At 46.7% G+C, this 13,911-nt stretch overlaps 1 protein-coding gene across 1 annotated transcript in view; it reads left to right on the top strand.

The window, feature by feature from the left end:
* Nucleotides 1-13,911, top strand: part of LOC8042521 (tensin-4) — a 275,086-nt gene that overhangs the window by 58,836 nt on the left and 202,339 nt on the right. The window contains exon 2 of the mRNA XM_029985615.4: nt 2,704-2,784. Within this exon, the coding sequence (XP_029841475.3) occupies nt 2,704-2,784 (81 nt within the window). The remainder of the gene's footprint in view (nt 1-2,703; nt 2,785-13,911) is intronic.

The raw sequence follows: 13,911 nt of genomic DNA, 5'->3' as shown, positions 1-13,911 counted from the left end.
TACACACCACAGACAATACACACCAAAGAAGCCTTTCAAGATGACTAAAAAAAAAACATTTAAAACTGTAAAAATTGCTTGCAGCGGTTCCCTATTTGCATGGAAGGTTGACTAATGCAATTTCCCAACGATCTAATCCTAACTGTTTCTCTTACCATCCTTTTAACATCGTTGCTTTCCTTAACAACCACATCCGTTCCAGACCAATCAGTTGTGCAGTTTCTACACTCCTCCAGATGCTTAGCCAACTTTGAATTTGCTGCATTATTTTTAACATTCCTTTTGTGTTCTGTTAAACGATCGTTCAAACACCGAGAAGTTTGGCCTACATACTTAAAACCACACGCCAAAGGCACCTCATACACCACGCCTACGCTACACGGCACCGACTTTTCCCTATGCGCCTTCTGACAGCCCCTCTGAACCGTTTCAAAAGGTGTCAATCTATCTAACCTAAAATCCGTGCTGAATACGACATCCACGCCATATTTTTTTTTGCACATGCTCTAAGATTGTGGGACACCTCGTGAAAATACGGAACCACACGTACCTATTCCTGATTTCTTGCGTCTTCCCCTTTTTCTCCTTGCACTGTAGGGCAATCTGCCTTTTGATGTACTCTTCCCCATATCCTGCCATTACCAGTCTTTCCCACTGGTTTTTTAGTGCCTCCGGTCCGAAATCCATGCATGATCTCACCAAAGCATTACTAATCAAAGGTCTGACTACCCCGGCTTTTACATTTTTCGAGTGACAGCTACTCTTTGACAGAACCGGTTTTGGGTTTTCCTTCCCATACTCCCAACAAAGACCTCGTTCCAAATGTAAACGCAGGTCGAGAAATTGCAGGACCTCGCCCCTTGGCCTCTCTAACGTGAATCTCAGGGTAAACGACGAAATGGTTGGAAAGGAGGCTCGTCTTTGGTTCATGAATCCCGGAAAAAAGCTCACCGGAGAAAAGCTCACCGGACAAAAGCTCACTGCAAAACCGGTGGTTGGGGAGAAAAGCTCACCGGCCATTGAGCGTATGCGGAGAAAAGCTCACCGTTTTTTTTCTCCTTCTTTTTATATGGAGGCTGCTGAATCATGCGTAACATATATCCAATTTATTATTATTAAAATTCGTCAACTTTGTAAAAAAGAAAATGTCCTTTTTTGTATTATTTATGAGGATTATTGGGTATATTCCTCCCAAATTAATAATTGCGGGCGAGTGTTTTCTGTGGTTTACTCTAGGCAACGAAAGCCTGACTGAAAACTTTATGAACTTGAAGAACAGGAAAAAGTTCGAAAACTTAATGTCTGCCTAAAACCCAAAAATCAAAACTGTAAATGCCGAAAATCTGAAAGTGCATGCGCAACAACGCGGTGCCTGAGATTCTCTTTGAAGCTTTTATAAACCTTTGAAAATAGGATAAAACAGTCAGTCTATAGGATATCGAGGTTTCTTTCTTCCATGGACGTGCACGTTTTCTAGCCGTTCGTGCTGGTGTTTCCACAAGTTGCCTTTGTGTGATAGTGCCCCTCTACGGCGAGCCGCCCATGACCTTGAGAGCTGCACGTGCACTGTCACCGTTGTTAATCGTGACCTATATAAGAACTAGTCTTCCGTAAGGTAGCGAATTGGCCGACTTGGTAAATGTTACACATGATGAAAACAGTTTAAACGACGACGACGGAGTGAAAACAACAAACACGTCAGGACAAAGCTGTTCTCGCAACTAAAGTTTTGTTAGTGAAACTAACAGAAGGAAAACAGCGTAGCCGATACTGATTACATCAACAAACACCACCTTATCTATCAGGCACTACGCAATATGTTGAGCTGAAGCGGTTCATACACCGCTACTTATATTAGCTCGCAAAGAACAAGCCTCTTTATCTGACAGAGCTACCGACGGCGCACTGTCAGCTGTCAATAAATTGTAGTTTTTTACCGGTGTCCAATGTTCTGATTTTATACCTGCGGCTTCATTAATATACAAGAAGGGGTGATTACTAACTTCTGAGGAACTAGTGAATATGCCCAGTGAACTTCGACAATAATGCAAAAAAGAGGGCATATCTTTAATGAAGTGACGAATGCGAATTCTGTTAAATTGCCACGTGTAACGCAAAATCCGCTAAGCTAAAAAAAAGAAAAAAGGAAAAATCGGTGTGGTTTATTTCACATCCGTAGGAGAGGAGGAGTAGAGCGCCGAGCTCTGGCTGTGGTCAAACGCGTTAGAACGCGCGGAACGCCAGCGTCCGTCGTTTGGCTTTTGTATTCGAACGTGTTTGACGAGTGCAGTGGAGACAAAGGCATCCCTAGTCTCCACTGCACACGTCAAACGCGTTAGAACGCGGAACGCTGGAGTCTGGCGTTTGGCTTTCGCATTTGAATGTGTTGGACGAGTGCAGAGGAGACAAAGGCAGCTGGCTTTAGCTCTACCCACTAATCCTTCCAATCAGCGTTCGGCGTTCCTACGTCTCTCTTCTCCTCCTCTCCCGCACTTTCTCGGCGCATAAAGTCAAACTGTTCAAACGATGTACAATTAGCTTCTCGCATGTTTTTTTTTTTCTGTTGAGACCGGTTATAACGAAGTCGGTTATAACGAAATAGCAGATATAGCGAAGTGATTTCAGATTCCCTTTTGATTTTGTTACAACCGGTCTCAACAGTATTTTTTTAACTGTTTAATGTTTTTTTTTTCTTTTTTGCAGTACGTGGGAAGTTTTTCTGTGACTGACAACGAATCGTGGTGCAGGCCCGAACTGATGGACGCTCAGCTGGCCCGAATGAGGGTGAGTCTCGCTTTGTGAACTCACTCCGTGGGACTCCGCCATTGGAAGGATCCACAGTGATAGCTCATCCGGGAAGAAGAAGCTCCCTCGGCTAAGAGCTCCCACTCATGGAGTGTCCCGTGTTATATCTCAGTATACTACGCATGTCTAAAAACGCGCTCACAGTGACCATACATCATAGATAACAGACGATCTGTAGACGTATTCGAAGCATAAGTAGGAAGCGAAACGTGCTTGAGGTTTATCCCCAGATAATTATGTCATCGTGTATTTTGCGAACACCGGGGTCTTTTGTATGACGTTCGAGCAGCATGACTGCTCTAGTTTTTTTGTTTGTTTTTTTTGTAGTTAGGAGCATAGCAAAGGCTACTCTGCCGAACGAGGTGAAAGTCTCGGAATATCCATAATGCTAAATTGTCTGGCGAAGAAAAAAAAATCTTATGTATCTAGGAGCTCTCATTCATGGACTTCCTCGTGTTCTGCCTCAATATACTGCGCACGTCTTCGTTTGTTGCGCGAGCGCGCGAGAATTACCGCATAGGAACCAACGGATAAGCAAAAGCATGCGCCCAGCAGTCTCTTCGTTGTGATTCTCCAGGTCAATGCGCACGGAGGTTAGAAATGGAAGCGATCAAAAGCTCTTTTGGGACCGTTCCGTTCCGCGAAAGGAACTGGCCACAATGCCGACTGCCGGTGGCACAATGTGGTCGATGCTATTGTAACGCCGCGGCTACGTTCTATAGCGCGCGCTATTTTCCGCGTTCTCGCGGCGTTTGCCGGCTTCCGGGTCGTCTTGAAGCCCGAGCAGACACGAGTCGTGTAGTTATTTGGGCGCTTCATTAGCGCGAGCGTATGCCCGAATATGAGACGCCGCTTTTGAAGCGGTGCCAGATGCAGACTCAACATAAAGTTGATACAGGTTGTTGGAGCCACTGGTTTCCCTCCCCCGAGAAGGCGTATGCCACGGACGTTCTCAGCAAAGTCGTCTGGCTTTGAGCCCTGTCGCTCCGTGTGTCCGGGAGAATACGCCACCATGTTGGCCCACCCTCTCGCACTCCTCCGCGCGTCTGCCGTTTACGGGGGACACACACCAAACTTGTACGTAGTTCAGCTACTCTACTCAAGTTACTGTAGTTTAACTACTTTTCTGAGTAGTTCAGTAACTTTCATTTTTATTTTTATCTCGGTAATTAGTAGTTTACTTTAATTACTTTTTCCGAGTAACTTCTACTCAAGTTACAAATTACTTTCGAATTTTAGTGGTTGTTTTTCCTATCAACAAACATTCCTGCACAAAGGAGATAAGATGTTGGAAAACCAGCTTATATTTGCAAAGAGGGGGAGCATGTGTCGTAGAAAGAGGGGGAGGGTGGAGAAAATGGTTTGGAGAGTCCGAAACCCCCAAACTTTTCACAAGCCCCCCTCCCCCCTCTAATTTACTTTGTACTTCAAGTACTTTTTCGATGTACTTTACGCGAAACTCTAAACAAGCAACCACTGTCTAAAAAATCAAGCTCAGATAGGGATAAACCTCACAGTTGAAATGACACATTCGCACGCAGTACATCATTCACCAAGCAAACAAGAAAGTACAAAACAATTAGGCACGCAGAAGCAGAGCCAGCTATTAAAACATTTCTGGGAAAACAAAAAAAAAAAAAAAAAAAAAACGATTCATATATTTGGTTAGCACAATTTCGCTGACGATTAAATCCTCTGTACTTTCTTTGGACCATAAAAAAAACAACATAAAAGTAACTTCAAAAGTAGCTTGAAGAGTAATTCGCTACTTTTTTACGGTAATTAGTAATTCTCTCAATTACTTTCTGTTTTAGTAATTTCTACTCTACTCAAATTACTTTTGACATCAATACTCAGTAACTTAACTTAATTACTTTTTTTGAGTAACTTGTACATGTCTGACACACACACACCAGCGAGATCGCGCGGGACAGTCAAGCCAGCCCTCCTCCGAGTGAACGGCCGTCTGATCGGGGAGTCCTGCAGATTGAACTCCGGGCGACGGGTCAAGTCACGGCGTGAGCTCGTCCGACCGGCGATGACTCAACGCTAGCGTTTACCCTGGTTCTGACAGTCGGCGTTCCCTCTATCTAGTAGACGTCCGTCTGCCGAGAGCCCTGGCCCTGAACTCCTGCGACGACGGGTAGCGGCGCGAGCTCGGTCCACCGGCGACGACTCCCCTCGCAATTACCCCTTTGGCTGTCAGGTCGCGGCGGGCGCTGCGGGCACTCTGTGTCCACGGCTCGCTTGACCGCATGCGTCTTGTTGGGGACCCCTGGTACTCAATAAACGCTGTTGGACACAGGGATCATCGTTGTTGGCATGGCGTTGGCGAACCCGGCGTGGCGACCGCCTTCCCTGGTAGCCTTGGGCAGCCCGGTGGGGCGGGCATCGGTTTCCCCTTTGAGCATCGGTCCCCAGACGTAAAAATATCTGCCTCTCTCCAAAAGGTTGCGGTCTATGTTGCCCGCATTTCATCCGAGTTGCGACAGCTGCTAGCCTGTCGAAGTGGCAGACTAGCGCTATCGTACTGCTCTTCATTGCTAGAATGCTCTAGAATATGCAGAACTTGATGTTGCATATTCATTAGATATATATATTTTTGTGCATATAAATAGCGACTATGATTTACTATTATTGTTTTTTTTCGGCCCTTTAGGGCCGGGTACAACGTGGGTGTACTACAGACAAAGGCGGGAAATCAAAGCGGCGGTACTTATGGTTCGGAGAGGCAAAGTGGCAGGTCTTAGAAAGTCGCCCACGCTCTACATGTACCGCGACGTGGAGGGAGAGCGCGTATACTATCCGAGACCGTTTGCGCATCCGAAAAGACGTCACGGGGAAGCGTCGAGTGCCCAATATTCGTTCGATGTAGACTTCGAGTACCGCCTTCGCAAATTTGTTGTTGTTTCGTGCTTTTTTTATTATTAGATTGTTTTCGGGCTCCTGACAGTAGGCGCTAGGCAAACGCCCAAGAAGTACAAACGGAAGTAGCAAAAAAGAATCGGAGGAATCGAGAGCAGCCAACACAGTATCTGCAAAGAGGAATCGCGACCAGACGAATCGAAAAGCAGTTTACCCGTTCGACGATTCGCCTGGAGGGTGCCGATTTTTCTCTGCGAATCTAGCTGCGCCCTAGTGGCTCGGATAACGTCCCTTGCGTAATTTTTTTCTTTCGTGCATTATTTTGGTTTCCTCAAAATTCATGGTTGCTTTTTTTTCTTTCTTTTTTTTTTTTTTTTTAGTTGTCGCGTTAGTTTTTTTCGTTTGCTTTTGGCAGCTTTCCTGGTTTCTTTCTACTTGGATCTGGTTTTCTCTTCCATTTCCGCCCTGTGTTCTTGTCTTTCTTTTTTTTTTTTCTTTTTTTCCTGCAGCCTCTTATGTTGTAACGCTTCGTGAATCCGTTCCACTCACCACGTCTTACGCATCATTATGCACGCTGGTAATTTGCCCCCCCCCCCCCCCGCACATACACACAAACGCACACACAAACTTTTTCCTCTCTGTAGCTTTTGTGTGTGTGTTTTTTATTATTCATTCTGCCCGACCTTTGAGGCCTGCGTACCATTGTTTCTTCCTAGAGCTTTCTTTCGCCGACGAAACACGCATCGTTGAATTCGACTACACCCGAGCTTTCGAACTTTCTACTCTAGCAGTTTCTCCTTTTAATTTTTCCTTATCCGGAGTGGCACAGAGCATTGGAATCGCACTGCGCCTGCGCGAGGTGCACGCAAGTGGCACTCGGTTTAGTTAGCGCTTGCACATCGTCGTTCAGCCTACTTTTTGATTAAACTGCGCCGCGAAGGATTATAAATAAAAATGTTGTTATCTGTACTCCTTCGCAGCGCAGTGTAATCAAAACAGAAAAAAACCAACTATCCCAGTCCCAAGCACTCTTCAGCATACTCTAGTAGAGCCACTAAGTGAGCCACGCCTAGAGTATCGGCACTTCGTTCCCCGATCTGCAAGTGGGCGCCGCCGTCTTGATGCTTAGTGCAGAGCATACGCAACTGTCGATGGTCACAATCAAAAAATGCCACTTCCTCATCTTTAGATATACGCTGTGAGGAGGCTCGGGTGATATTGTTTTGCACTGTCGCGAACTGTTTTAAAAATTCTGGTAAACAGAAAAGAGTTTCCTGCGATTTCAGATAAAGCTTCTGATAACTGGCAACCATGATTTTAAGCAACAAGATGGCTGAAGTGTCGTTACTCTAAAGCGTAACGTATTTAGTGACTCTACTCTACTCGTTTGTCTTCCTGTGATTCGAAACCATGCTTTCCATATGTTCAACTGCTGCAGGTTCTGCATCCCACTACTAATGCTATTCATTGGGGGATTTTTTTTATCGTATGTTATTTCGGTGTTAAACTAGATGAAATCTCACTTTATTAGCTCGAAACATCGACACTAAATTCATCACTCTCGAGGTATCGTTATCCCATACCGCACAATACTGGATGTGGTCACCCAATTAACCTCACTAGTGTTCCAGGTACACGTCTCCGACTGGTGTGATTAGCGTCGTATGAGGAGCGCAAGTTCGTCTGCTTCTTTGCAGGGCTTGTGGTGACGTCAGAACGCCGAGCTCTGATTGGCTCTGAAGGAAGGATAGTGGGGAGACCTCTAGGCAGCTTGCTGTGAGGTCTACACACTATCCTTCAATCGGAGCTCGGCATATTTCCGACGTCACTTGAACTCCTCCGCAAGAAGCAGACGACTCGCTCTCCGCATTCCCGACCATTCATCCAAAGTGTTTCCGAAGTGGCAACGAATGACGTCACAAAAGCCGGAGAGTCGCGTTGTCGGACGTCGCGATCCTGGCGGTTGGTGGTCCGATAGAAGTTGCGGCGAGAAAGCACGAGCGAACGGTAGTGTCGCTGTCGTCAGGGCGTCCCAACTCCTGGCACCCAAAGAAGGATCCGTGAACTCTCAAGCTGTAGAGCGACCTGCAGCAGAACGGGCATATACCTCATCCGCCACCGCTGCTGCGACACCGCCAGGATCGCGGCCAGCGACAGCGCGGCGCTGCAATGACGTCCTCAAAGAAAAACTAAAAAACAACTTTGTTTTTTGTTTTTGTTTTTTTTTGCCGCGGTAAACGTTTTAGATTATTATTTTTTTTTAAGTTTACGTTAACACTTGTTCGCCATTGCTTTGTCCCTACTCTGTGTATGTATGGGACACGGGCCCTGCGTCGGCGTTCGGCGACGACTCGGATTTAGTCACGCGCGCTTTGTGTCCTAGGCCTAGCAATGGCGGCCGCCAATGTTGTTCACTGAACTTTTGAAAATGGTCTATTACTGGGTGTGAACACCCAGTTTTTGTCACCAATACACCGTTCGAGTAATCGCCTTCTGCTCGCCGCCATGCTTGTCTACTGGGCTGTGGAACGCATTCTGCGCATGCGCGTTAGCTCTTTTCCGCGGAACATGAGGGGCCGCACGTGCGTCGAGCGCCCAGTGACGCAGCATTTTTTTTTCTTGCCTGCATGGTAATCAATGGAAATGCATATGTTCTCTCGTGTCAGAAGTATCTCGTACTGCAGTTCGGGGCTCTGAAATGCACCTCGATCCTTTTTTTTCTTACCTTTTTTTACGGTTTTTTTTTTTTTTTTTTTTTAATAAGCGCTTATTTAGGAAGGTGAGCTGCCAGTGGAGATGACTTATCTCTGCACAGACAACCGAACAAAATGATACCGCTCTTGAGCGTAACGTACATAGTGAGCGCCTAGAGAACGCATTTTTCACGCCGAGGTGGTGGTATACGGGGTGCCCAGAACACCTCATTGTGCTCGAGCACAATACAGCCCGCACGTATTAGGGAACTACACTATACGCTCGCTTCCCTAACGAGGTGCGAACTTCGAGAAAACGACGTACGCTCCCCACTCCGCAGAATACGTGCGAGTCTCATCTCCATCTTCCAACCGTCCCTATCGGGGCTCTTTCTCGGCGTTTCAAAGAGCGCGCTCCTTCTCGCTTGCGGCAGGCCTCGAACTCAAAACCAGGATGGCTGCTCTCCGCGCCTATACCTCTATACTCTGTTCGCCCCTAAGCTGACAGTGCGGTGCGAGGTGCCCACTCATTGAACCAGTTGGACATCCACCTTTCGTCGCATGATCACGCTCCCACCCAGATACCAACGCGTAGGGAGCGTGGTCAAGGATATAAAAGGGAGGCGGTTGATCGGTGGCGCGTGCGAGTAGCTCCCGTCCCACTGTCGGCTCGGGGGTGAACGGAGTATAAATTCTACGTCTTTTGTGCGGTTCCGTCATCTCATCATCGGAGCGCGGTCTCCTTACCCGCCCTGCGTTTTTTTCTTTTCCCCTCCCTTCACGCTTTCTCCCGTTCTTCCCTATTTTGTCCTTCGACGTTCCCTTTCGTGTACGGACTTGGAGCTCTTTGTGTGGGGACCGTTCTTTATTTCCTGGTTCCCCCGCGCGCTTGCGCGTGGCGGTAGACCTCTCGTTCCGCGGATCCATTTCAATCGAGGGAATACGCGTTCGCGGCGGGCGGTGGGTCCTCCGCTTTTGGGGATCTTTTTTGTCGTCGGTGTTTTCCCCCAAGAGGGAAAGGGTGGGTGCTGCCACGCTTGCTGCGCTGGAAGGTGCGGGGGAGGGCGAGTCAGGAAATGGGAATGCTCGCGTTCTTCCCCACCGGCTTGCGCGCGTTTCATTGTGTGTATGTGTGTTTGATTGTTGGTGGGTGCGTTGGAGGATCCCTGGGAGCGTCGCAGATTAGCCTCAGGGAAGAAGAGCGACGGATCTTGTTCAATTCCCCGCTGTCCCGCTCCTCCCGGCGGAAATGACGGGACCGCTTCGAGGAAGCGAAGGAGAGGGCGGCATCTCCCAGCGAACGGCAAGAAAAAGAGTCTTTTTTATTTTTATTTTTGAATTTTGCGGATGAGAGTTTGTCATGTCATGATGAGATGTTGCACTTGTCGGCACCTTGATCTGGGTGCACTTATCCTGAAGTGCTGTTGAAATTGACAAAAAACACGAGCACGCGAAAGCACCGCAGTTCGGAACATGATGAAGCAAAGCTCGGGCTGCAGAACCTGCACGTATCCTGGATTGAATCTCCACCCCTGCCCGCTTCGATCAGGACGAGCATCGTACCGGCGTACGCTCGCGTATCACTATTGTGTGATGCAGGCTAAAGACCCCAGGTACACCAGTCGTAGTGTGCTGGCCAAATTTCCCATTTACAGCAGACACACCAGACGCCCATTGGGGATGACGAACTTCCCGCTAACTAAACAAACACGCAACCCGATAATTTTTTTTTTTCTTTTTTTACGATATTCGCTTAAAACAGTCTGAGCTTGCGGAGTGCGCGTGCACATTGAGGAACCTAGCGCGCTGAAAGTTAGAATCGTTTCGTTGTGCGTGTGTGAAACGTTAAGTCTCTCCTATTTTCACAAAGGCTGCTTTCAGCTTTTCACATTGTGCACGTCGCCATCTTTGTTTACTTAGCTGTGGAAGGCGTTATATTGCTATACTTATTTTTTTATTAAAATATTAGTTTTGATCTTTTTTTTGTTTTTCAATATTGACGTCGACCAAATACGTGTATATTACGCAGATTTACGTACCGAAAGGAGTAGTCGTAATAAGCGTGCCACCTCACATGTTTCGGTGTAACGTAAGCGATCATATCTGACGGTAGGCGTCGAAATCTCAGTACGAATGCGCCCCTCCGACTAACTGGCAGTCCATAGGACTAGTATGCGGCTTTTATTTAGAAGACGAGTATGGAACGACGGCGGATAGCTCAGGTTTCCATTTTTACACCGACTGCTTAACGTTCTTTTGTTCCAGTCTTACTTTGACTGGAACAAAGAAGCATCGGTGGTTGCACTTTGCGTTCGGAAAGAAATTGGGGATATATCGAACGCGGAAGCTAATAGCGTCCCCACGATCATTCTACATCGTCGCCTAATCCTTCCATTCCGGGAGACTCATTTATAAAACGCGTGCACGCTTCTTTTTATTATTTTTTTTTTGCGTTTAGCTTTGAACGCATGCGTTGTACACAGCAGATCCCGTAGAAATGGGGAGGCTTTGCGCGAGTCGCCTCCACCGCCGCAGATTGTTATTAATGGTGCCCCGTTCTGTTCGCGCAGAACTTCGTTGCCGCCGCGAGGTCGGACGGGATTTGCTTCGTGCACGCATTACGTTCGCGTCTCGTCATTAATACGAGTTTCTCATTGTATGCACGTCATTTTCAGGCGCCAGTCGTTTGTTAGGGAGTCTGAACGTAGTGCTGTATGTGTGCTTACAGGTAACCACCCTTCCAAAACTAGTTTGGCCACTGTGAGCGGGAAGCTCTCAGGAGGGGCCCTGGTTTTGCAACATCGGGCAAGGCTCGACTAAAGTCATGACTGGATCCTGGGAAAGTAGCGCCATTACCTTCCTTGCTTCCTGGTCAGATACAAACAGATGCTAACCTACTGACGTCCAAACCTCGCTGGGTGATTGCCATGGCAACTGAGACCTCACTAGGTCTCAGTTGCCATGGCAATCGCCATTTCGGTCCATTCAGATATCGGAGGCTTCGAAAGGGTCTCTCTGAACCACTCGCGCCAAGATTGCTATGGAGCATCATCCCACCAAAAGCGTACCTCGCCAATATAAGCTACCCGTCAACAGCGAGTTCAGATAGGCTCAACAAGAATGAAGAAGTCCAAGAAGAAACTGCTTGTTCCATGAACCAAAATGGCGACCATACGGGGAACTCTGCACTACTTTCCCATTATCCAGTGACTTCAGGCACGACTATAGAGCCACTAAGTAAGGAACGCTTAGAGTATCGGCACTACCTTCAGTGGTTCTTGAGGGCGCCGCCATTTTGGTTCTTAGTACAGAGCGTGCACAGTTGGTGATCGTTAAGATTCGGACATGCGACTTCCCGAGTTTCAGAGACGGTGCCAGGGAACTTAAAGCGATGCTGCTTTGCTTCGCCGCAGTCTGTTTTAACATTTCTGGAAGACGGAAAAGCGTTTCCTGCGTATTCAGACAAATCTGTAGATAACTGGCGACGAGGATAATTTTTAGCACCAAGATGGCCGAAGCGCCACTATCCACCCTCAAGCGTAACGTATTTAGTGACCGCGACTGCGATGGGCTAGAAGGGAGAACTGGGACGACGATTCCTCGCTTTTCCCAGCGAGAAACTGGACCGCGATCGAGCCTACACACCAAAGCATCAATGACCCGTATGTCGACAGCAGCGCAGCCAATATAACTGCATTACGCGCTGCATTCGCCGTCTCGAGCAACTCTCGCCCTTCCAGTCTCGACCGCACGCTGTCTCCCGCTCAACAGGGGTGCCGGGTGGCGCTGATGTCAACTTGCATACTACATTCTACATATCGCATTCCAGAATGCAATATGTAGAATGTCGACGCATGCTTTCCTGCCCCAAGCGACGACTGAGTGTGCTGGGCTATAAAATTAATTGTTAATTGATTAATGAATTATTATTTATTAACAAATTATACTACATTCAACTTAGTGAAATATATTATTTAGATTAACAATACCACGTAATTTGTTACCTGTGACGGAAAAGAACAGGACGTGTAATGGAAGCAGTTGATTCGGGGAGGTTATTTTGTGCCAGGAACGTATCGAGGAAAAGGAGCTGGTAAAAGCTGGGCATTTTTTTAAACATTTGAAACTATGGCTGTGGTTGTTGCACACTGATGTTCTATACAGCGTTCGTTGTACAGCACAAAAGGATTGGGAAAATTGTAATCAAGTGATAATGAGTGCTGAGTTTGACACGCTGACTGTGTAGGAATGCTGCGATGTCATGAAACAGGCTGCCTCATTTTGCATGGATTCCATTTATTTATACTACATCTCCTGGTGGAGATTTTTTAGGAGTGTGAAAATAATTGATAGCACGCGAATAACACACACACAAAAAAAAGAAACAGTGTCAGCACTTCAGCACGATATTATGTACATAAAACTGTTTCGGGAATGTTATTGTCCTACCTGTTTCTATGTTATTCTATAATATTGTTTAGGAATAGTATGTCTTAGGCGGGTTTCAAATGGTAGGTGAAAATTTAAGTTGGAGACGTACATATATCTTGTAATTGATATGTTTCGTACGGGAGAAAAGAAATTACCTCACATTTCGTTTAATGTATCCACGTGTGCGTGATACGTTACCAGTGTTTGACTCTACGTGATGCCTCCAAGACAAGTCAAGGCTGCTTACGACTGCTTACGACCGAGTGCATTAAAACTTCTTGTGATCTCTTACGACGAACGAACACACTGGCGCCATCTATCGGGTAGACGTGAAAAGCTTGCGCTTTCCGTATATTTTTTTTTCGCGCTTCATTTATTCTTTATTAGCACGGGAGAGAACGTTTGTCAATGTTATAAACTACCATTTACCATAGATAGTATACGTAAATTTGATCTCGCGAATACCGCAGAACCTTCGCTTCAATCAAATACAGTTCCCGGGACACCTCACAGATGATGCCAGCGTGCCAGTGTCGTTGTAAGAGATAACAAGAACTTCGTTCGTAAGCAAACGCAGGTGTGTGACCCAGACTTTAGACGACAGATTAACCCCGCAGTATACCTTGTAAAAGGAAGCAGGGGTCACTTGGGTGCTGCAGGGATGGGCGATTGAGTTTCCAGGCTAACGGAGGTACTTTGCATTTACAGTTATTTAATGGCATTAGCTACGTTCCGCACCAGGTGTTAACTCGGGTTAGATCTTCCCGTAATTTAATATGGTCCTGGGGCTCTGAAATTACGCGGTTACGCAGCGACATGTCGATTATGGCACGACGCTAGTTATGTATGCATCTCGAGCGAGGTCTGAATAAAATAGAAAGGAAAAGAAAACGGTGCGTTATAGTTGCTTTAGTAATGCCTGATTCAATAGTGCGATTTTACATGACATTTTGCTAGTCACAAAATAAAAATTTACTTGCAGTTTCACAAAAAAAAAAAAGAAAAAAGCTTGGTGGCGGTCTTGGTTGGTCCTAAGCCCACGCGATCGCTGTACTTCCATGCTCTTCTGTTGGGCGCATGAAGGGCGTATACGTGCCTCATGGTTTGGCGCACTTGT

Source organism: Ixodes scapularis, unplaced genomic scaffold, assembly GCF_016920785.2.
Source record: "Ixodes scapularis isolate PalLabHiFi unplaced genomic scaffold, ASM1692078v2 PGA_scaffold1__304_contigs__length_218370807, whole genome shotgun sequence".
Classification (NCBI taxonomy): Eukaryota; Metazoa; Arthropoda; class Arachnida; order Ixodida; family Ixodidae; genus Ixodes; species Ixodes scapularis.
The sequence above is the reverse complement of the archived record's forward strand: the minus strand, read 5'-3'. Positions and strand labels throughout refer to the sequence as shown.